This window comes from Peromyscus californicus, unplaced genomic scaffold (genome assembly GCF_007827085.1).
Source record: "Peromyscus californicus insignis strain IS unplaced genomic scaffold, ASM782708v3 Scaffold_23__1_contigs__length_62951481, whole genome shotgun sequence".
Classification (NCBI taxonomy): Eukaryota; Metazoa; Chordata; class Mammalia; order Rodentia; family Cricetidae; genus Peromyscus; species Peromyscus californicus.
In genome coordinates, this window is record NW_026294534.1 from 56,812,379 (window position 1) to 56,836,410 (window position 24,032).

A 24,032-nucleotide genomic window follows, 5' to 3' on the forward strand; every position below is an offset into this window, starting at 1 on the left:
ACCATTTAAAAGTGAAGAATTTGGTGGCAAATTACTCCAGATTCCTTTATGCCTGAATTATATACATTTGAAAAAGGCATCATTTTCACTGAGAGAGGGAAAAAAACCCACTTCTATGTAAATGTTAAGTGTGAACTCTGATCTAGGATAATAAAATGACATTTTATAGAGTTGCCTTAGAAATTCTTCTCTAATTATCTGCCCCAAAGCTTTGAATTTTTTAAACACTGAAGACCAATTGATGCTCAGGATTAATTCTAGATAACAAAATTCCAGATGATCTGTTTTCTTCAGTTCAAAATCTTGAGTTAAATGCCAGTTTTTAATTACTGTGCCATCTGTTAATTTTACATTCAACTAATCTTCTCAAGCATACAAAATAATGTGATTCTTCATGACATTTCCACACATGTATGCCACTGTACTCTGCTCATATTCCTCCTGTATGTAAACACTATCTTCAATCCACTAAAGCTCTGGTGATATTAGTGTTAGAACTATTAATTTACCAACAGTGACACATGATGCAGTATTTACCATGGTAGGAATATGAACCTAAGCCCCCCCCCCCAAAAAAAATGCAATGACACAAAGAAGAAACTACTGTGATTTATCTTTTTCATGGAAATAACTTTATCTCAGTGTAAAAACATTCTGAGCAAGAGCTGGAGATGTTGCTCAGTTGGTAGAGTGTTTGCATGAATGAGGACCTGGATTTGATCTTCAGCACTATCTGAAACTGGGTGTGGTGGAACATGTCTCCAATCACAGCACTCCAGGATGATCAGAAGTTCAGGGTTGTACTCAGCTACAAAAGCAGGTAAAGACCAGCTGGGCTACATGAAATTCTGGTTAATAATAATAATAACAACAACAATAAATTTTTAATGAGGCTAAGCATACTTTTCTTTAGAATACTACTTTTAAAAATAATTTATTTATTTTTATTTTATGTGTATTGGTGTTCTGCCTGCATGCATGTCTGTGTGAAGATGTCAGATCTTGGAGTTACAGATATTTGTGAGCTGCTGTGTGGGTGCTGGGAATTGAACCTGGGTCCTCTGGAAGAGCAGCCAGTGCTCTCAACCTCTGAACTACCTCTTCAGTCCTAGAACACCACTTTAAAATTCAAAGGCAGACAAAGGAATTTCAGTTTTTATTACTAGAGGATCCTGATGGGGGGAGGTAGGAAAGCCCATAGGGAGAATTACATGGAAAAAACGATTGAAAGAAAACCTTAAATGAAAGAAATCATCTTCATAAGTAGAGATGACACATCTAAGTCAGTCTGCATTATAAAAGAAACGTGTCTTGGGCAGAACAAAACGATTTGTTCTTCGAGGATGGCTATTTCCCACAGAGCAACTGAGATTACATTTTAATTATTTTGTATTATTACTGAAAATTAGAATCAATACTCAGTTAAGTAAAATATGAAAAAGAAATAGTAAAAAAAAAAAACAAGACTAAAGGAGCTTTAAGGATTCGTTTCTTGGAAAAAGACTCTAAGAGATCACAAAGAAAAATGGGAGTAGTAATCAAGTTCAGATCACAGCCTTAGGTGAGAAACAGAATTAGAGTGTTCAGCCACAAGGACAGGCGGCAAGCTGCTTCATGTCCTCTCCATCCCTCAAGCTTCCTCTCTAACTCTCAGAAAAAGTTTATAGACAAGGCCGGCCATACCCCTTCTCTGAGCATGTTTATGCACGGGTATAGACATATCACACACACACACACACACACACACACACACACACACACACACACACACACACACAGACTACTCATGCAATCTCTCAAACATCAAACACACACATGCATACACACACACACACACACACACACACACACACACACACAGTTAGACCTAGTAATAAAGAAATGGGAAGAAGTCTTGAAAGTTGTTTTCTATTTTCTGGTGTCAGTAAATTATTCTCTGAGCAACAATGGTACCAGAAAGAACAGCCACTCTTAAAGTTCACAAGAAAGAAGGAGAAGTCTAATTGTTGGTCTTTGAAGCCGTATTTTCAAATGTGCATGGATAGCCTAATCCATGAAGATGGACACAAAGAGCCAATGCGCCACTACACCACCTAGCAAGCCAGGGTAATGGGCTGTTTGAGGGCAGACAAGAAACAGGTTGATTTGGAAGAAAAGACAGCAAAGGTTTTGAAATGATCTCATCACAAATGAGTTGGTAGGGTAATAGGAAGTAGCAAAAATTATTCGATGGTGCAGCTATAAAATGTTTATTCAGACTTAAAATGAGGAGCAAGAGCAAAGCAGTGAGAACAGAAGTATAACCCAGGAGTTCAGTACTGAAAATGGGTTACATTGTGACTTCATTAGAGTGAGACCAGGTCCATCCAACAGTACATACATTTTAAGGAAGACTCCTTGTAATTCCTAAATATAGCTGTCATATAGTTATATCAACAATCTTAGAGGTTAAAGCATTAAACTCATTATTTTTTCTTCTGAATACTATTGATTTTTTTTGCCACATTGTTAGTTGTATTCTCTGAAGATCTCCATGTGGGTGTATTCTAAACAAGGCTAGAACTAGTTATAAATGCCATCTTATCTCTGTCCTACTCCCTGCTTTGATTTTTGTAAACTTGAACTTTGAATTGCCTTAGAGCTCAGGAAAATGCCACAGTGGTATACAGACTTTTGTTCTTTCTGAATTCCCAGAGAGCTTCATAGAACAAAGCAGTTCAACAGATAGACGCTTTATGAGTAACGAGCAACTGAGCAAAGGAACGGAGACGAAGAAACGTAATTTCCTGTGTGAGGTGCCGACTTCCCACCATTTTTAGACTTTCGTTCCTGTAGTGGCCGCTCCTCCCTTCACACTTTGTTCTTACTAGGAACAGACTTGCTCCACAGTCACATCTGTGTCTTGTGCTCTACACCTGGCCAGACCCAGAAGAAGAACATACAGAATGGAGCAGATGAGTGGTTGGTCTTCACTTTCTAGCTGCCTGGCAATACCAGTAATTCTGTGAGCATCTGACGGGCGTATACACCTATGTAAAACTCTCTTAACTTGCACTGTACCAAAGGCTGACATAAAAACATTCAGACATTATTTCTGCCCTCCCATAAGGACTGTCATAAGACTATGTACCTATAGGTAAGCCAGGCCTGACATCAGAGGAAACAAACCCTGGCTTTGCCATGGTACCAGCTGAATGTCTTTGGACCTACAAATGAATGTGGCCTGATTTCAGTTTTCTTCACACAGAGAAAGAAGGCTCTATGCTAGAGCAACTCCCCCAAACTTTGTAAATGCATATACAAAAAAGAAAAATATTTAGTGAAAGTTTAGTCACATTTTAAAAAGATCATAATGGAAGTACTTTTTGTTACTTGGTTGCCATGTGCCTTTTCCCTCACTCATATTTCCAAGGAGAGTGATCCCTCAGATATGTTAGTAATTCTAGGGCTCCACAAAACACTGTTAGAGAAAAGTTGTATTTAACAGCTGAGACCCCTTTAGTTACTATAGCAGTCTATAATTCTATATGTTTGTTTCCTCTAAGGCTCTAAAATCAACATCAAAAGAATTCATACTTAAATGTACATTATCTTACAAATTCTGCATCAGCAGCATCTTTTCTTTATGTTCTGAGTGCATCTATAACATCTTTGAGTTATATTCTGAATTATACACATGTAGGATCACCTTTCAAGAATGCGATTCTCTTGCCTCTAGTGCTGACAGCAGGCTGTCCAAATTGGACAAGCAGGACACAAAGAAAGCACTGTTGAGCTTTGCCAAGACAGGGGACAGCCTTTCAGAATATCCTGCTTCACAGAAAAGTCTGTCAGATATGCTAGGCCTATAGGCCAAAGATAGATGCCCTAACCTTGGGTGACTGTCCAGGCAGACAGCTGTTTCTGTCATTTCTCACATTTTTTGGAAGTCACTTGTTTGCACTTCCTGCTTACTCAGTTAATATTATTTCCTTCTCGGGTCTCTGAAGGAATTGAGGACTATATATTTACAGTTATAGTTTTCCTTGTTAAAAAATTCAGAAAAGAAACTTACTAAAGATGTGTAAAGTGTGTAAGTGTGAAAGACATTAAAAGATAGTTTTTGGTTGATAATACAAGTTAGATAGAATGTGATTTAGGTATGACATTTTGGACTGACAAAAACAGGGTAAATGATGGAGTATTTTCTCTGAATTTGTCAACAGTTAATGGGCTAGACATTGTTAATGTAATTCTTGACTGTATATATTATATACAGTTATTGTACTTATTGTATATAGTTTTTCTTATATTAGTTATAAACCTTCTTTTATTATTTTAGACATAAAAGGGGGAATGTGGTGATATTTTCTTTATATTCTAACAAAATTTGCCTGAAGAACAGAGGACAGAGCCAGTCACACAGAGCAGGCACTGGTGGCACACACCTTCAATCCTAGCACTGGGGAGGCAGAGATCCATTTGGATCTCTCTGAGTTCAAAGCCACCCTGGACTACACGAGATTAATCCAGTCTAAAAAAGAAACAGAGCCAGGCAGTGATGGCACACACCTTAAACTGAAGTACTTGGGAGTCACACACCTTTAATGTCAGCACTAGGAAGGCTGACACAGGAAATGATATAGCTGGGCAGAGAAAGGCATCTAAGGTGGGAGGAGAGAGCAACTCAGCCTCCTTTGGCTGAGGACTCAGGGGCATCAGTCTGAGGATCTGTGGAGACAGGATCTTCCCCTTTCCGCAGAGGAGCTGGTGAGGTGAGAAGTGTCTAGAGTGGCTTGTTTCCTCTGATCTTTCAGCATTTACCCAATATCTGGCTCCGGGTTTTTATTAAGACCAGTTAGGATTCATGCATCACAGTTCCTTGTATATAATTCAAATTCTTTCTATAGCACTGCTTTTGGTTTCCCCTTCTTATTTCTTCCTCCTGGTGCGAGGGATTGAGCTTGGTGTTTTGAACATGACAAATGCACGCTCTCCCACTGATCTACACCATCAACCTTTCTGAGAGCCTTCTATGGAATCTTCACAACATGCAGGCATTCTGGTAAGAAAAGGAGGAAGTACAGGGAGAAATCAGACATGTATCTTTCCTCAAGGAACCTGGAGACTAATGAAATTTTATTGCCAGTAGCTATACTGGGGAGTATCAACTCGCAGTGCTATAAGATAAAGTAAAATGGAGATCATTTCTAGTTGGCAAGGCCAGGACAGACTTAAAGGGACGGGTGTCATATAAGCTGAGCTGTAATGGATTTGGGGGCTAAGGTTCCACAGAGGGAACGGAGGGAAAGTAAAAACGCCATGGGCCAAGCACTAGTAACTGTGCTTAGTTGAAAGGAGGACGGTGTGAAGACAACAGTGTGTGATAAACTACGTCTCAGACAGAACGTGTAGGGCCTACTTGAAGCTTTACAGCATAGGGATGCTTCAGTCAGTTAATGTAAAAGAAAGCAACAAGAGACAGACAGACAGACAGACAGACAGACAGACAGACAGACACAGACACACACACACACACATACATACACACACACACACACACACACACACACACACACACACACACACACATTTGTTTAGGGGGCACATAGAACGCATGTTTCAATACGCTTGAGTGGCAGCAGCATGGGAACGGGAGGACACTGCTGAAAGCCAGGCCTAGGGAAGTTGAAGTCGAAGGTGATGCAGAAGCCAAAACCCAGGTGAGCAGGAAATTACTAATGTCCATAACAGTGATGAATATACTGTAAAAGCCAGAAGGAGATGGTGCACGCAAGCGCTGGCCTAAAGCCCTGCAGCACAATGGAAAGGTAACTGAAACTTAGGAAAGTGGGCAGCACTGCATATCATCATATCTGTTTTTCTTTTTAATTAAGAAATTTTTTATTCATTTTACATACCATCCCCAGATCCCCCTCTCATCCCTCTCCCGCTCCCTCCCCATTCCCCACCCCCATTCCCTCCTCTGAAATGGTAAGGCCTCCCATGAAGCGTCAACAAAGTCTGATACATTCAGTTGTGGCAGGACCAAGCCCCTCCTCCCTGCATCAAGGCTGTGCAAGGTGTTCCACCATAGGTAATGGGATCTAAAAAGCCAGTTCATGCGCCAGGGATAGATCCTGATCCCACTGTCAGGGGGCCCCTTAAGCAGATCAAGCTACACAGCTTTCTCGATTGTGCAGAGGGCCTAGTCCAGTCCCATGCATGCTCCACAGCTGTGATTTAAAGTTCATGAGTTCCCACTAGCTTGGTTCGGTTGTCTCTGTAGATTTCACCATCATGATCTTCATGCCCCTTGCTCCTAGAATCCCTCTTCCCTCTCATTTCTATTGAGGGGGCCTCTGTATAGAGTTGCCAGATAAAGTTTAAGGAATGAATGAGAACAACGATCACAGAAGACAATCTGCAGGGTTGAACTTAGGGCAGTATCAACAGACATGGCTAAGAAGTGGAAAACGAGTCAGAGAGAGGTGTAAAGAGAGCTAGGGCACTGGGGTGCAAATGTACATGCAGGGCAACAGATTTATTAAGGAAAAAAGAGTGTGATCCAGTGGATCCCACAAAGCTGAGGTAGAGAACTGCTTTCTGAATGTGTTCTACAAACACTAGTTTCAGTAGCTGTTCAGCACTACTATAGACTGTAACCTGAAACAAACCTTTCCAACTCAAGCTGATAGTGCCTGTGGTGTTTTATCACAGCGACAGAAAGCACACCAGGACAGACACCTTGACTTTCTCCACACAGCTTCTCCCACCCCCATTGCCTTCCCTTTGTTCATAGCCCACTCTACACAACACTGTTCTTTACACAGGAAATGGGCCTAGGAGATGCTGATATAAAGTAAAATTCAAAAACAGGATACCAGACCTGGAAAGGTACGTGTGACGATTCTACCCAACTTCTCTGTTTTATAGAAGGAGGTTAAAATGTAATTAATGGCCACAGTGCCTTACTTCTATTCTTCATAAAACACAGTAGTATACACCCAAGTATACGGATGAGGGATACAAAAGAGAGGAACAGGAGAGAAAGTAAGTAGAACCCGAGCTTTCCCAGCTACAGTGCTAAGTGTGAACTGAAGGGCAATCTATACTTGTGGGTCCTCCAAAGTCACGTGGACACAATCACTGACACCAACGTGGTCTCCTGCAGAGGAAACTCAGATCTAACTAAGCAATGTGGCTTCCTAAGAAGGATGCCTGGTGCCCCCGGAGGTCAGAAAAGGGTGTAGGATTTCCCGGACCTGGAGCTATGGTTGTGAACTACCATGTGAGTGCTGGGAGTTCAACTCTGTTCTCTGCAGGAACAGCAAGTGCTCTTAATCATGGTTGTTGAGAATGTTACAAGAACTCCTTGAAATGATATATTGCTTTTAAGTGAGGTTCATCATGTATAAACAGAATATAAGTGATTACACTTGCAAGTACTAAATTCCCAAACGGAGTCACTTACAACAGTAATATATGGTCTGGTAATTAATGGAATAATTCAAGTGGTACTGATTTTAAAAACTCACTGTGTATGTCGGGGGCTGGGGAGTGCCCTGGGGGAGGAGGCATGGGCACTGGCCTGTCATGGTACACGTGGAGCTCAGAGGACAACTGGTAGAAGTTGGTACTCTCTCTCCAGCTAAGCCATCTCAATAGCAAACTTAATAATTATTAAAAAATTTTTAAATTGTATATTAGTGAAAACTTACAAGAAAGTATTATTTGTTTATATAAAGTTAAGTATAGTTTATCTAAACAGTATTTCCTAAAGCATATACCCTGAAACAGTACATTTTACTGTCAAGCAGATTCAGGAATTTTATTTTTTTTCTTTTAGAGACTGTTAAACATATTTAATAGATTTAGAGATTATTAATAATACGTAGTAATGTTCTAAATTTGAAGTTTAAAACAAATGACTGGCTTTACTCAGTCATTTCTCAAACTTGTCTACCCATAAAATCCTTTCTCTCTTTTCATTAATATGGACACACGTCACAGTACACTAGTGTCATGAGAAACAAGATTTGCTTCCCTTGATCTTCGATGACAGCAAGAGGAGAATTCAAATAAGTAGATGGTGCACACACCATGTATTTTAGGTTTTGGTATAAACACAATTTTGCCAAAAGATTTTCTTTTCGGATGCCATTTTCAAAGACTCACAATAAGGTGAATACTTGCTCACAGGTTAAAGCAGAACTCTAACAAACACTACCACCGCCAACAGTAAAGAGCGTACTCAGGTTTCCTATCAGCCGGAAAGACAACGGACATAAAATAAGAACTGGCTATGCAAACTTAACTCTCTAAAATCAGCTCCAAGGCATAAAGAAAGGTAGTAAGAAAAAAAATCGCATTATTAAAAAGCTGCTATTTAGCATACTCACACTGCCCATTCAAGCTTTTCATTCTTGATTGAGTTGTACAGGGCCTGTAAACAGAGGAAATAAGATCAAATTAATGTTTTTATTCTGTTCCATATGCTGAATTCAGTAAAGGAGCAAAGTCAAAGGCTTCAGTAAATGTTAAGCAACTTCCTTATGCCTTAACAGTCAGAATATCTTAACTGATTGGTCTCTAGAAGCTGAAAAACTCACAGGGGAGGCAAATGAGCATTTTATGAAACAAAGAAACACGCACTAAGTAAAAACTGCCTTTTATAAATAGCACACAGTAGTGTACATTGTGTCTTGGTACAGTAGAATTAGGCTATGATTGAACTCAAGCAGGGCATTCTATTTCGTTCATTTAAAATATGTTCTGACAACTTCATTAATATGGACTTTAAGGGTAGTCCAACTCTTCAATAATGGAAGAAATGTGATTGCTCTTATGCTACCTAAAGAGACACATGCAAGAAACCTTAAGCCAGATATGGAAATGTATCTGGGATAGTTTAAGAGTTCCTACACTATTATTCTAAGGTCATAATTCTCCCTACAGTTCAGTGAGTGCTACCTCAATATATATGTACAGTGATGAAGAATGAGACAGAAAGCTTCCCAAGGGCTTGGTGAAACAAAGACAATCATCATATCAGCTAAGACAGCCTTCCCGGCCCTCCCAGAACCAGTATTCCATATAAAGCCCTTGTGATCAATTTGCTCATCTACAGCATCTACCCAGAAAAATACTTTAATTTAGAATACGATAAAATAAAGAAAGGACAAATGCATTTCTAAGATGCAAAGCCATGGCAGAAAATAATACAGAAAAAAATAATAAAACTTACGATGCTAAAAGTTTTTCCTAATAAAGTCTTGGATCTCTTAGGACTTGAATGTTCAGCAAAGACTATCTACTTTGTGACAGAAAAGGAGGGTCAGATGCCACTCAACCCCTCACCAGATGAGGGAAGGTAGGCTTCAGAAGGTTGAGTGTGTACATGTCAGCAAAAAGACGGTATTCCCATAGCAAATTCCTTTCTTATCAAAGTGCTTCCAAATTTAGTAGACATACATTGAAACTACAGATTTTGTCAAAGTGACAAGAAACGTAACCAATGTAGCTCTTTAATAAAACACCCTGCCCCCAATAAACCATAATAGCTCCAAATGTAAAGGTTTTAAAACCCTAACACAATGCCAACAAATGGAAAATTCCACATCATGAAATTTTGTTTTAAACCAGGTGAGGTAGTGCACACCTGTAAGCCTAGCACAAGGGAGGCTGGAACAGGCAGATCATAAGTTGAGATAAGCCTGGACATATAACAATTTTGGGGTCAACCTGAGCTCTATAGTGAGACTGTCTCAAAATGGTAAAAAACAATTATTAACAAAACTATTATAAGTCCTGTGTAAGCTTGCTTCAGACAGTGCATATAATGTCTACCCCCCTCCCCAATGAATTTCCTACTCAGATTGGGTTCCTTCCCAAGATAATATGTAAGATATGCAAACACTGATTATGCAAATTTTATATGCAAATACTCCAAGGCAAAAGTCTGAAACATTTTTGGAGCCAAGCACTTCAGACAAAAGATACCCAATCTATGCTATCAACTTCTTTTATTGTCTTTCTGTTGCACATGAAAAGTAAAACCAGATAACTCTCTGCCAATCCACACTAACATGACATGTAAGAACTAAGATTTCCTTCGCTTTTTTGAGGTAGGTCTCCTGTAGCTCAAGTTGATCTCCACCTCACTTTATAGCTGAGAATGATCTTGAACTTCTCTACTTCCCGTCTCTACCTCTTGTGTGCTGGGAAAAGAGGCATTTATCACCCACCTGCCCTTGTAATGTGGAATTCTGGATTCAATTCAGGGTATTTTGCATGTTAGGTAGGCACCTGATCATCTGAGCTATATCACTCAAGAGTTCCTAACTCAAGAGTTCCCTTAGCTTCAATGTCAAATACCCAAAGGGTACTTTAAAGGTAAGGGTGAGCTATTAGTTTATGTAGCCAAATTATAAAAGGGTTATGTAGCCAAATTATAAATGGACAGAACTAGTCTCAGAGATGCAGAAATTAAAACTCCTCTATCTTTTCTTTCTTTCCCTCCTCTTTCTACACCAAACATCCCCAATGATTATTTTCTCTACTCCATCACAATGGTCCTCTGTGCACATCCACACCCATTGTGTTTCTAGTGAGAAAAAAAAGGACTTTTTCTCTCAGTTCCAGCTGTTAAAGTCCCGAGACAACATTCTCCTTGTGGTTTAGTTACCTATTTTCTGGTTTACTGTCCATTTCTTAGACAATGAGGTTCTGGACCAGGCCATTCCCGAGCAGTACTGGCCTGTCTGCTAGGAAAGGACAGTCCAGGTCCAGTGACTGTAGGCTAGTTCCTGGGCTCAGCAAGATTCGGAATCTGTGTATGACCCTTTCAGCACTACCAGAAGAAAGGAGGTAAGCAACAGCAGAAATGAATGCCGCTGGATATTCACCACCACTGTCTGGCTCCGCTCGCCATCCTCCTGGACCTCCCGCCATCTTCTCTAAGACGCATTTGTCAAGGTTCCTATTTCCTCCTCCTTTCTGATAGGAGAGAGTTATCACAATGGAATTTCAGAGCTGAAACGAGCAAGCCCTACCTTCCATAGGATGAGGAAGGTGAAATCTAACACCCTGAAGACAGTTCTCACAAATCTAACTCCGAAACAGCACTCTTCCTCTTCTACTGTTGTTTGGTTTTGGTACTGGGTTGAATCGAGGACCTTTCTAGCTATCATCACCCCCAGTTTTCTACTTACATTTACTATCAACTAATTACTTTCTTTCTTGCTAATCCTAAACTTGACAACCCTGTATGTTCCTGCCCTACATTAAGGATTATGGGGAAAGGTAAAAAGGCTTGTGCTTCTTTTAGATGGATTCAAATAATGCAGAGCACTGGAAGATTCTATTCTTAAAAGATAAGCTTCACAGAAGAGGCACTGTTGCTAGGACACATGCTTCAAGTACCTTTGTCAGTGAGGACAAGCTTGCTAAAATGACCTGTACTCTCCGTGCACTTATAATCAAACATACTGGCCATGTGAGGGGAGAAAAACTGGAGGTGCAGGCACAGCTCAACAAAATAACCCCTGGACCTGGGAAGATGGCTCAGGTAATAAAGTGCTGTGGATATCGCTCTGTATAAATAAAACGCTGGTTGGCCAGTAGCCAGGCAGGAAGTATAGGCGGGACTAGCAGAGAGGAGAGAGGAAAAGGAGAGGAAGGCAGAGAAAAGGGGACACCAGCTGCCTTTTAGGGAACATCATGTAGAGGCAACAGGTAAAGCCATGGAACACGTGGCAACATATAGATTAACAGAAATGGTCTTAGTATAAGAGTAAGAGCTAGACAATGGTAGGCCTGAGCTAATGACCGAGCAGTTTAAATAATATAAGAGTCGGTGTGTTTATTTTATAAGTGGGCTCCGGGACTGGTGGAGCTTGGCGGGAGCTGGAGAAAAATTCTCCAGCTACATGCATGCCATGCAAACATGCGGGACCCCAGTTAATATCCTTAGCACATATATTTTTTAAAAAAATGCCATGAATGGCAACATGCATCTATAACTCCAGTAACTGTGAGAAAGACTCCTGTTATTCTCTGGTCCAGCTGAATCAGTGAGCTCCATATTCAGTAAATAAGATGGAGAGTGCCTGAAGAAGACACCCAGCCTTGATCTTTGGACTATTCTCTCTCTCTCCTTCTACCCCGTGACACACACATGGTGTGGGTTGCTAACCCTTCACATAGCTAGAGATAAATTATCTAGTTTAACCAAGACATCAGGGTTTGTGGATTAATACTGTCCCGGCAGGCTGTCTACTTCCTCTTAGACTGATAGCTGGGGTAAAGTGGGAAAAAGTACCACAGGGCCCACCCACATGGATACACACAGCGTGGTGATGCCTGTTGCAGAGGCTGAATAACATACCACCCAAAGATGCCTATGTCCTAATTCTTAAAACCTCTGAATATTTCCTTATATGGCAAAAAAAAAATCTTTAGATCAAATTTAAAGGGTTTGTGATGGGAAAAGTCTGTGGGTGGGCTCTAAATGGAATCGGAAATATCTTTACAAGAAGAAGGCTGAGGGCAATTTAAAGGAGCAGAAGAGAGGGCCAAAGAAAAGGGAACAAGGACGGTGGAGTGATGCAGTCATGAGCCAGTATGGCAACCCCCGTAGCTGGAAGAGGCAAGGAGCAGATGCTCCTTTGACTTTTCAGAGAGAATGCAGCCCCGTCTTCACATGAATCTCACAGTTCCAGAGTCAAAAACTGCGGATGTATTTCTGCACTTTTTAAATACAATGCATTTGTGGCAATTTGTTACAGCAGCCACAGAAAACCAATGCACTAGGGTATAAATGAAAGGCAGATAACTTAATAAAAGCAACTTTCAGAAATATTTCCAAGTCAGCCACTAGATAAAAGTATCTTCCCCTTTATGGATGTCATCTGAAAGTATGAGAGTATACACCAAAATTTGTCAAGTTAACTTTTACAAATGAAGAGAATTTAAAATTTTGGACCCTAGCCCAGATCTCCAGAACTCTCCTGGAGGATTCTGTATGAATTATCAGCAAATATTTCAAATGCCACCCAGACATGATGTTAAAAGCCACCGTTCTCTGAGCTTAAAAATCTGGTCTCTAACCACCATCCCTGCAACTCATCCCAGGAACTACTGACACTGAACAGGACAGGTGCTTCTTCAAATGTGAAGATGATTAATTTTAAGACTGAGAAAGCAAATACTTACATTACAGAAATATGGGTATTCAGTCTAAATTTACTTTTAAGTCCATGTTCCTCACTTCTGATTGCTTCTCTCTCGAAGATGATAAAGTGCCATTTTATTCAAAGCTTAGCACCTCCCCGGCAGCCCACACAGGCTCCGCAATCTTTTCCCATCACCACACTGTATAATCAGAAGTCTCTCTCTGTGTCTCAAGAAGCACATTTTGTGTAGTTGATGGAACACATGTATTTTAGTTAAAGCATCTCTAAATTCCAATGATGGTTTTTCCTCTGTGGATCCTGAATAATTATGAAAAGCATGGAAGATGTTGCACAGCTTCCATTTTTAGTGAAACTGATACTGATCACTGTGGAATTTATACCACCAAAATTATGCCACCAACATCAAGGCCATGGCTCCGTTTCCCAAACGCCATATAGTGGCTCACGTACTCATTTAGAGTTAAGTTGATTTTTAAGTGTAGAATTAAATATGCCCACTTTGGCAGTGGTATCAGAGAAAAGCAAATTTGAAAAAGACATGCTTGCTGGACACAGTGGTTCACACCTGTAATCCCAGCACTCAGAAGGTAAGAGAAGGAGTGTTGTCCCAAGTCAGAAGCCATCTTACCTAAGAACTGAAATCCTTAAGAGGGGAGGGAAAAGAGTGGAGGAGAAAGGAGGGAAAGGAGGAAGACTTAGCTTAAATTTAAAGTTTAACTATAGTTACCAGACAAATGTCAAATTTCATAAAAAAATCTCAAAGTATATTAAGGCCAATGATCCACATGTGTTCTGATCTTCTATGCCTTTATATCAAAGAGCAACACTATCCCCTGCCACACTAGCATTTGTAATTGATTCCTTTTTTGCGCTCTCATCACCTGTATAGGCTTCTTACATCTGTGCAATGTATGAAATGCTGTGACTGATGAGAGTTTTGCCTTTTGTTTTTTTTAGGTGGCTGAAGGTAACCATCAGATAGAGGTGAAAATGGAGAAACTGAAACCTTAGCCTGGAAACATTCACGATGGATCCGTTTACAGAGAATATTCTTCAGTGTACAATGAAATGAGACTGGCTCTTGATAAATATCCATATCCCAGAGTCCACTGGAATTCACCCAAGTATAAAGGGCATGCCACTTTAAAGAAGATCAAAACCACAAGCAGTCTAGTGGGCACTTCTCTCTTTGGCTAATATTCAAGGTAACAAATGCATGCCTAAATCTGGCTTGTGTTTTTCCATATCTACAATTAGATTCAATTTTTGGACCAAGCCATCAGGTAAACAGAGCCAAAATCTATGTCCTGGGTAATTAACTTAACTTTGTGCTGTGGTGCATGTACAAACCAGAATAGTAGCCACAGGGATATCTAGCCAGAAATGGACATATAATCACAGATTCACAATGGAAATAGGAAAATGTAGATGCCCTACCTTAATGGGAATGAATATGAGGTATACTAATATACAACTCATCATGTAATAAACATTTTTGAGCACTTTGTAAAGACTATGAAGCCATCATGCCAGGTATGGATGAATCTCCTTATTCTGCCTTCAAGGGTCTCTTACATAAGAAATACAAAATTGCTGCTAACCCTGGCTGACTTCACCTAGCTGAGAATTAGTCACCTGACAGACTCTATTAACTTACTTCTTCCCACATACAACATACAAGACACTTTCACACACTGGATTTAATAAATGACATTGTTTTATTTATGCAAAGAAAAATTCATTGAAAAGAGATCCAGAGAAAAGCAGCTAAGCACATGAGAGGCAGAAGTAGGACACATGCTTTTCAATTATTTACTGAAAACAGATAATTTAATTTACCTAATGGTTAATCTTGATTGTCAACCGTTTCTGACTGTGTCTGTAACAGTCTTTCCAGAGACAACTTAGATTATAAATACTCTGACCTAATAACTGGATTGACTGCCTCTCTCTCTCTCCCTCTCTCTCTCTCTCTCTCTCTCTCTCTCTCTCTCTCTCTCTCTGCGTGTGTGTGTGTGTGTGTGTACATGTGTGCCTATGCATGTGGGTACTTATGGAGACCAGTGATCAACATCCAGTGTCTTTTTCCATTTTTCTCCATCATTTTTTGAAACACTGTCTCTCAGTGAACCTGGGGTTCATCAGTTAAGGTGGGCTTATGGGCCAGTGATCTCCAAGGATCTACCTACTTCCATCCCACCTGAAAGCACTGGTAGTTAGATGTGGACCTCCATAGTCAGCTTTTACGTGGGCTTTAGGGATTCAAACTGAGGTCCTCATGTGTGCCATTTATTCAGCCCTTGGATTAATCTCTTGGTGGATTCATAATATGTTGATATTAATGGAGGTGGTGAAAAGTGGGAGACGGAGCCTACTTGCCAGGAAGAGATAACTTGAGGCAGCTGAGCATGGAGATTATACCTTGTTCTGACTCCCCCCTGTATTTCCCTTTCTCTCCTTCCTGTATGCCATGGGGTGAAGAAGATACTCCACTACCATAACATTCTGCACAGGTTAACGGGTATCTGTGGACTGAACCCTAGGCACCTGTGAGCCAAAGACTCCTGTTCTTTACATGGTTTTCGTAGGTATTTTGGTCACAGCAATACTGGAAAGCTAATCAAAACCTTGGCCTTCTATGCCATCTGAGAGGCTTGCATGCAGCTACCTTTCTTGGTTCCCTTCAATTCTCTCAGCCTATGATTTCACTTGGAACATACACAGAAATCAGCTCTTTTCCCAGGTCTTGCACACATCCCTTTCTTTCCATTCCCCACTTTTTTTTTTTTTTGTCATCATTAACTGGAAGCATTACTATCTAATCCCAAATCCCAAGTATGGACCTCAAAAATTAATTGATGCATATTATCTATTTTATTAGTGTTTAAAGCTTTTACTTCTATGGATTAGACTCCTATGAGTAAAAGACCCTTGCTTCCCCTGTAATTTTACTACAGCATTTTAAGTGTTTATAATTTTTTTTTTTTGCTTTTTTGTTTTGTTTTTCCGAGACAGTGTTTCTCTGTGTAGCTTTGCGCCTTTCCTGGAACTCACTCTGTAGCACAGGTTGGCCTCGAACTCACAGAGATCCGCCTGCCTCTGCCTCCCAAGTGTTGGGATTAAAGGTGTGCACTACCACCACCTGGCTAAGTGTTTATAAATTGAGAGAATTATATATTGTAACAGATATACCCTTCAATTGTACTTACAATGAATTTATGTTATTTGTCTTATCACCTAATTATGACCTATGCATTCATCCTACCATTTTATCACTCTGTCTTATTTCTCAGTGTATTTACAGGTACACAGTAGCCAGGCATGGCAGGAAGAATTCCTGAAATCCTAGTACTAGAAGTAGGAGGATCAGGAGTCCAAGGCTGGCCAGGTTACATGGCAAGCACAAGGCCACCACAGGATATGTATGACCTTGTTTCAAAGCAACACCATTAAAAAAGCACGTGGTGGATATCAGCATACTGCACTTCTACACACTCCAGCATTATATTAATTTTTCAGCGTTTGCTTAGAGTTGTTTCAGATATAATTGATATAAAGTGAACTCTCTGAATCTTAAATGTACCTTTAAATACAATCTGACAAGTGCATTCATATTCCAATTAAGTTACACAACATAAACATCAACTCCAAAAAATTCTTCCATATCCCTTCCTAATCAGTTCTCTCACTAAAACTGTAGACATGTGCTCATGAATTGATTTGACATCAGGTCCAAATGCCAGTTCAGCACTCCAAAACAACATAAGCATTGTAACTCCAGTATCTATAGGACACACAAGAGTCAGGAAGCTGAGGGAGCCACAGCAGGAGGGAAAAGCTGAGACAGAGCAGGAGTTAGTCCTCACACGCTGCCTATCTTAGCTTTGGAGGAAGGCAGCACCACTACTCTGGGCTCTTGCTTTTTGTTTCATAGGAAGAGCACAAGAAAATTATTCAAAACTGGCACATGTTCAATTGTAGATATACACAGAAAAAATGCCACAAAACCCAGTGTGGCCCAGAGAAATCTATAGAACATGTAACTTTTGAAACCCTGATTTATGTATTATTTATGTGTGTGCGTGTGCGTGTGCGTGTGCGTGTGCGTGTGCGTGTGTGTGTGTGTGTGTGTGTGTGTGTGTGTGTTGGATGCCAGGGATTGACATAGGGCATCCGCCTCAATTACTCTCCACCTTATTTTTTGAGACATGATTTCTCACTGAACCTGATGCTCAGCTGATAGGTTGATAGGGCCTGGCTGATAGTGTAACAAGTTCAGGAATCCTCCAGTCTCTTCCTACCCAGCACCGAGAATGTGGACATGCTGCACCTGGCTTTTTAAATGAGTGCTTGGGATCTGAACTCAGTTCCTCACGCTTGGACAACAAGCACTTTAGTGGCTGAGTTGTCTTCCCAGGTCCAGCTCTGAAACTTTTAGTAGATGGAGTTGATTAGAAAACTATCAAGAATAAACAGTAAGAATTAATAGATATAGTGACATTCCTGATTTATGATTTAGATTCAAACTTCTGAGCAGCTGATGTTTGAGCTGATATTTTTTGATGTTCTAACCATTTCACAATAGGTGCTATCCCACACACACAATGACTGTCAATGAAACTTTACATGTCTTACTTTCACTTAGCCTGACTGGACACACATGTCAATTGTATGAGATGTTACTCTTGTATGAGAAAGAATGTAACTAATGTCTACATACATTAAGTTATCTGTCCAATGTCACACAATGGTGACAGCAAATACCACAACACAACACAGACTAACACATGAAAGGGAAACAGTTGAGGAACTACTATGCACTCAACAGAATACCTTTTTGTAGTACAGTATATAATACATTTCCATAGTATAGTACATAGTATACTACACAGTATTAAAACATCAAAGGAGTTATTTTGTAGCTGCGTGTAATAGGATTATCACTGTGTGACAGTTGTACAGTTTTGGTTTTGTTTTCTAGACTGGGATTAAACATAGGGCTACACACAGACCAGCCACAAACTCTTCCACTGAGCCATACCCTTGTCTTCACTTTCCCTTTCTTATTTTAGGACAAAGGTACCGCTAAGGTGCCCATGCTATTCTTGAACTCTCTTCTGTTGTCTAGTAGCTCTCCATCTTACAGTCCTCATCACCTCTGTCCACTAAAAGCTCCAAAACTGAAGCCAGGGAAATGGCTCAGCCAGTAAAGTGCTTGGCATGTAAGCATAAGGAGCAGAGTTCAGATATAGCACCATTTTTAAAGTCAGGTGCAATATGCCCACATTCTCAGTGCTGGGTAGGAAGAGACAGAAGGATCCCTTGATGCACAGCCATTTTGACCAAATCAAGCAAGTTTCAGGCTCAGTGAGAGATCTTGTCTGAAAAAGTAAGGTGGAGCATGTAATCCCAAGGAGGTGGGAATATAAATTTATGCCAACGTACCTAGATTACTCATCTAACAGTATACATTAATCTTTTCTTAAAGCCACTCATTTATTTACATATTCAGTTAACAAATACTATGTCCAGAGGTTAACACAAAATATTTAATTTCAGAGAGGTTAAAACAGAAAGTTAAAAAAAATAAACAAAAAGGTAAAAATAATTTTGGTAGCTCTGGCGGCTTATCAGTTAATTATTGTAAGGATCCGGTTTAGACGAGATGGCCAGAGAATGTCATTCTGCAAGGAAAAGGAAAACACAGCCCAACATGCAGGATACAGTCTGGAAGAAAGGGAGGAGGAGCTGTAGGAATAACTGAGTGGGAAAGCGCCAAACAGACCCGAAGGAGATGCGGGAGGATACAGTGGGCCTTGGGTGTGGAAACCTTGGCATGGAAGAAAACAGACAAGCAGGTCCTAGAGGGTTTTTAACTAGAAACAACTAGATGTCTATTCTATGCAAGCTGGGCAAGCAGTGGATTATCCTAAACAGATGAGTGGCCTGCTGTGATTCATGATTTTAAAGGAATCCCAGCGTCTGAGTTGGCAGAAGGCGAGGGAGAGTCATGAGGCGGCTGCCAGTGTTCAGGTAGGAGATGTAACTGGGCCTGGGCGACAGCAGTGGCGGAATGGGAATGTGTCAGGCTCCCTCCCAAAATTATGAGAGAAGGGCGGCCCATTTCTGCACAACCTAAACATGAATGTTTGAATGAGTAGACAAACTGTTTCAATAGCAACTCCAGAAATACAATGCTTCCCACCAAGACTTATTTAAATACAGTTTTAGTGAATATACCAGAATATATTGTTAAAAATAAAGAGCCTATGGTCTGTTTCCATTTTATGGGAAAATATGGATCTATACAGACACAAAACAATGACAACAAATCACCACAATGTCACCATTGATTATCCTTGGAGATGAGGTGGGGAAGATTTTTTTCTATATATAAAATCTTCTGTACTATTAAGTATCTAACATACCACACATACATCACTTAACTAAAATATAGTTAACTAAATGACATTAGATTTTAAACTCCATAGATGCAGTCTCCTGTCTACTTTTAGTCCTGACAATATTTCATAAATCATCTTGAAGCCAGTGTGTTTTAAAATCCTTGAGAAAACAAGGCCTTCATTAATAATGATGCTTAATACCACAAGTATGATGGTGGGTCATAAATACAGGCTTACTGGCCTAGAAATCAGCAAAGCTAGATTCAAACCTGTAACTTATGAAGGAAATGTGATTATTGGATTTCACTAATCTGGAAGCTGGAGAGCTGGATGTTGAATGTCTGACCAAAAGCAGGATATCTGATTAAATTTAAACTTGAATGAGTCTTTTCAGTATAAGTATGTCCCCAAATTTTATATTAGACATAGGAAAAATTGTTATCTAAAACAGCCTAAATTTATCTGGCTACTTTGTAGTCATACTGGTTAAATCTGATGACCTTCGGGTAGTAGAAACTTGAGCACAGGAGTCAGACCCCAGGCTCCTTTTTAGTTGAGTATTTTACGTTCTCTTTATACCATTCCCCCAAAGGGAGTTGCCATGACGATATCAACATGTTCTCCAGAAGAAGGTATGTAGCCCATGGAGAAGAGGCATTCTCTTTTAGTTGACTGAAATATAGGTAGAATAACAGGAACATATAAAAGTACTCTCATCTCTCCTCAACTCATTATAGATGTTAGACACAAGTGTCTCGAAACCTTATGTGAATGTGATTTATGTAGAAAACTTTGCAGCCTGAGAGACTAAAATAAAATTGCATGCACTTACAGTCTTAGTGACGATGAGTGGAGGAAAGGCTGATTCTAAGACATTCTTTAGCATATGCAGCTCTTCACAAGCTCCAAGTCCATTGTGATTATAGCCATTTCTGGAGTCCATTTCTCATGCTTACCCCTGATCCTCTGGAGTGCTATTTATCTAAAGATGCTCTTCATTTGGACAGCTAATCTTTGCTTGAAAACTACAACCCTAACCTCCATTTTCAGAGAGGATTCTAGACAGCACTTGCTATGATCTGCTGTTAGATCATTTGTGTGGTAGAGCAGGCAGAAGTCCTAAGAAAGAACCCTTTCACAATCTGAAATATAAGGGACACATAAATTTCAAAACACCTTGTAAATTATATTTTAAATACATAAGAAAAATGATCCATTATATTTAATGATTATGGAGATGATCATAAAATTAATCTGCACAGTTATTAAAGAAACTATTTTTTCTGGGCAACAAGCTGAGCCCATTTTAATAAATGGCTTCTAAAAAACAACCCCAGAGAACAGTAACAGTAGAAGGAACCAGGCCTGGCATCTGCTCCCTGTCATTTCCACACATTAGAAAAAGCAATGAAGACAAATCTAAATGGAAACAGATTTTATTCAAAACAATTAATATAGCTGAGTCAAATCATCAAATCTAGTGGATACTAGGCACTTAGATTTCATAAACAAGAAAATTTTCAAAAGAAAATTTCGGGAAATACACAGAATTGTCAGTTTTTTTCTTTTGTTAAGATAGAAGTATTTTTTTTTTACAATAAAGGAACACAGCACTTATTACCACCAGTCCATCAAAACAAATTATATATAAATACATATACTTCTCTTCTTCCCTAATTATTAGAATCATGTCCTCTAAGTATTAGAATTATAAACCCTCACAATTTGGATTTTCAGGCCTGTGTTATTATGACAAGATTGACAGAAATCATACCTAAGCAATGTGGTACAGTATAACACACTTGTGTTTACCATAGAACTAATCAAATCTCACTTTGCTGGTTGCATTAAATGAGTTTTCAAGGAACCTATCTCTAATTCACCTCCGCTATCTCCTTTCAAATTTCCAATCTCCATTGCTGCAGAGCCCCACGCCAGACATTCTGTCAGTGCTATGGCCAGAATCTCCCACTCTCCCTGTCCTATCTGCTGTTTCCATCTCCTACACAGATGTGGTCCAGGGCTTCCCTGTATCATGTTCCTGGAGTTTTCCCTCCCGCTGGGCTATTCAACTTCCTGTTTACTGGATACTGGTCTTCTTTTTACTTCTGAGAAAATACACCTGAGGGAGGAGAGAGGGCTGAGATTCCTTTTGTGAAATATTTTGACATCTCACTTACCACTGCTATTTTCTATTGGGGAATCTCACTGTGGGCCTCAAAATGGGTCTGATTTATGCCTAAAGCCCCTGGTTAACTCAGTGTGGAAGATGAGTAGGAAACTTAGGGGGCCACTGGCCACACAAGGTAGGGGAAGGCATTTAGCATTTCTAAGTCGAGAGCTTTTAGAAAAAGGAGTCTTCTGTTCTGACTGGCTGCCCTGGGAGGTGGCCAGGGCCTTCATCCTGGGGACTGGCTGTGTTTTGCTCACTCTCCCAACTTGATTTGCAGGGCTTAGGTTCCTGTGCATCAGCTATTTCCTGGGGACTAGAAGGTAAGATTTCAGCTTTCCAATGTTTTGACCTCTTAAGAGCATCCTCTCATTTGTCCCGTCCTTCAAGATCTATGACTTCCTCCCTCAAGTGTCAGTGGAGTTTTTCAAGGCACAAAGAGAAAAAGGCACTGTTCTCTTAAACTAATTTTGGCTGAATAAAAATATCATTTGTGTCCTAAAAAACATAGCATGGGGTTAGTGAAGCCTACAAAAAGCCCATCAAAACACTAACTAGTCATGATAAGAGTGAAGAACAGTGACATAAATCAACATAAATAATTTGGGATTTTCTTTGTCTTTATCCCTCTCATGTGAGTAAATAGCTGCTTTCTTGCAGGTCATGGTGACACACACACATATAACCCTATCACTCGGGATACTAAGACAGAAGGACCAAGAGCTGAAAGCCAGACAGGGCTAAACAGTCCTGTTCTTGATAACATAAAAATTAAAGCATCCACTTAGGTAGGAAAGCCAATGTACCAGGTTTGCTTATGCTGGAGATCTTAGTAGGTAACTGCAGTGAAGCACAGGCCAGGGACTGACTCCTCTGTCCTGAGCGGCAGGGCTCCAGGATGGGACTCTCAGTGCTTACTGTGAACACAGAGGTCTAGTAAATTAGCCCTAAATCAGCAGATGAGATTATCTGGATGGCTAAATAGCATTATTTGGCTTACAACACTCGAGTCTGGCAAGTAGCATACTGATGTGTATGCATCATTGTGAGTAGCATTTCACTTCCCAAAACTAAACTGGAAGGGACAAGCAACCACAGATCATGAAAAAGAACTCGCACAAGAAAAAAAGGACCCAACTCAATAATTTTCATAAAATTCTGACATGAAGTATACCAAAGACTCTACTGCCCAAATCAAATTAAACTGAAATCAGAAGATCATGCATTCGAAGAGGTGTCCATTAGAAGGTGGTAAACTGGGTTTTTAAAAAGAAATTAAAAAACTGACCTACTGGAATGATAATGCAAAATTCAAAATAATAACAATTAGTGACAACAGAGTAACTTCATGATAAATTGAGGAGAAAGCCTTCTAACTCAGCTACTCAATTTCTGCTTCACTATGAATGAATAATTTTTTTTCTAAAATTGCCCCTGGAACAACTATAGATGCATATACTCCTTGAATGCTGAGCCAGCCAGGCACCATCCAGCAGGCTGCTCTGAAGGAAAGCCATTATGCTAGAGGATGTGAGTCCTCATACATTTCTCTTCTTGCTGCCCTGATTTTCAAGGATTAACCGGTAAAGGTACGTCCTCTTTCCTCTCTTCACTCCTATCACAGATTGTCCTCTGCCCTTCCCTCGATTCTGACATGAGCAGGAACACTAGGTTGACGAGCCTAACTGCACAGACTGGCGATTCTTTTGCCAGTGTCCATGCCACCTGGAGGTGAGCACACAACCTACTCGTGGGAACAGCAGAACAAGAGCACAGGTTGGCATCGAGAGTTCTTTTAGAGACACTCCAAAGGAACACACCACCACATGCCCCTTTCTCAAGGGAAAACGGATCAAGCTGTGATGGTGGAGGATCTGCTTTTAATTATGTTCAAGAGTCAGCAGGTGTCACCCAGGCAGTAGGATGGTTTGTTCAACACTTACTCCTAAATAGTCATTTGTACAACCCAGAGGCAAAGGTGCTAACTTACATGAAAGCACTGTAGGACGTACAAAATTCAGAGCACCAAGCTGGGCATCTGGGGCCCAAACAAAACCCTCAACAACAGAACCGAGCCACTTTGCTAGCTTTGGAAACTCAGAAATAGAACCAAAGGCAGACAAGTTTTTGTTTTTGAACAAGTCTGACTCAAGTCCTGAGGCCGACACACGGCTGCTGGTAATGACACAAGCCGTGGGGCAGGCTGAGGGAGCTAGGTCTCCTCATAAGGTCTTCCCTGGGTACAGAGCAAAACAAACAAAAACATTCATATATTAACGAGAG

At 40.2% G+C, this 24,032-nt stretch overlaps 1 protein-coding gene across 7 annotated transcripts in view; it reads right to left on the reverse strand.

Annotated features, from left to right (window-relative positions):
• Psd3 (pleckstrin and Sec7 domain containing 3) overlaps window positions 1-24,032 on the reverse strand; it is a 447,179-nt gene that overhangs the window by 97,016 nt on the left and 326,131 nt on the right. For all 7 annotated transcript variants that reach the window (XM_052752396.1, XM_052752397.1, XM_052752400.1 and 4 more), the window contains one exon: window positions 8,382-8,425. In XM_052752396.1, coding sequence (XP_052608356.1) covers window positions 8,382-8,425 — 44 coding nt within the window. The remainder of the gene's footprint in view (window positions 1-8,381; window positions 8,426-24,032) is intronic.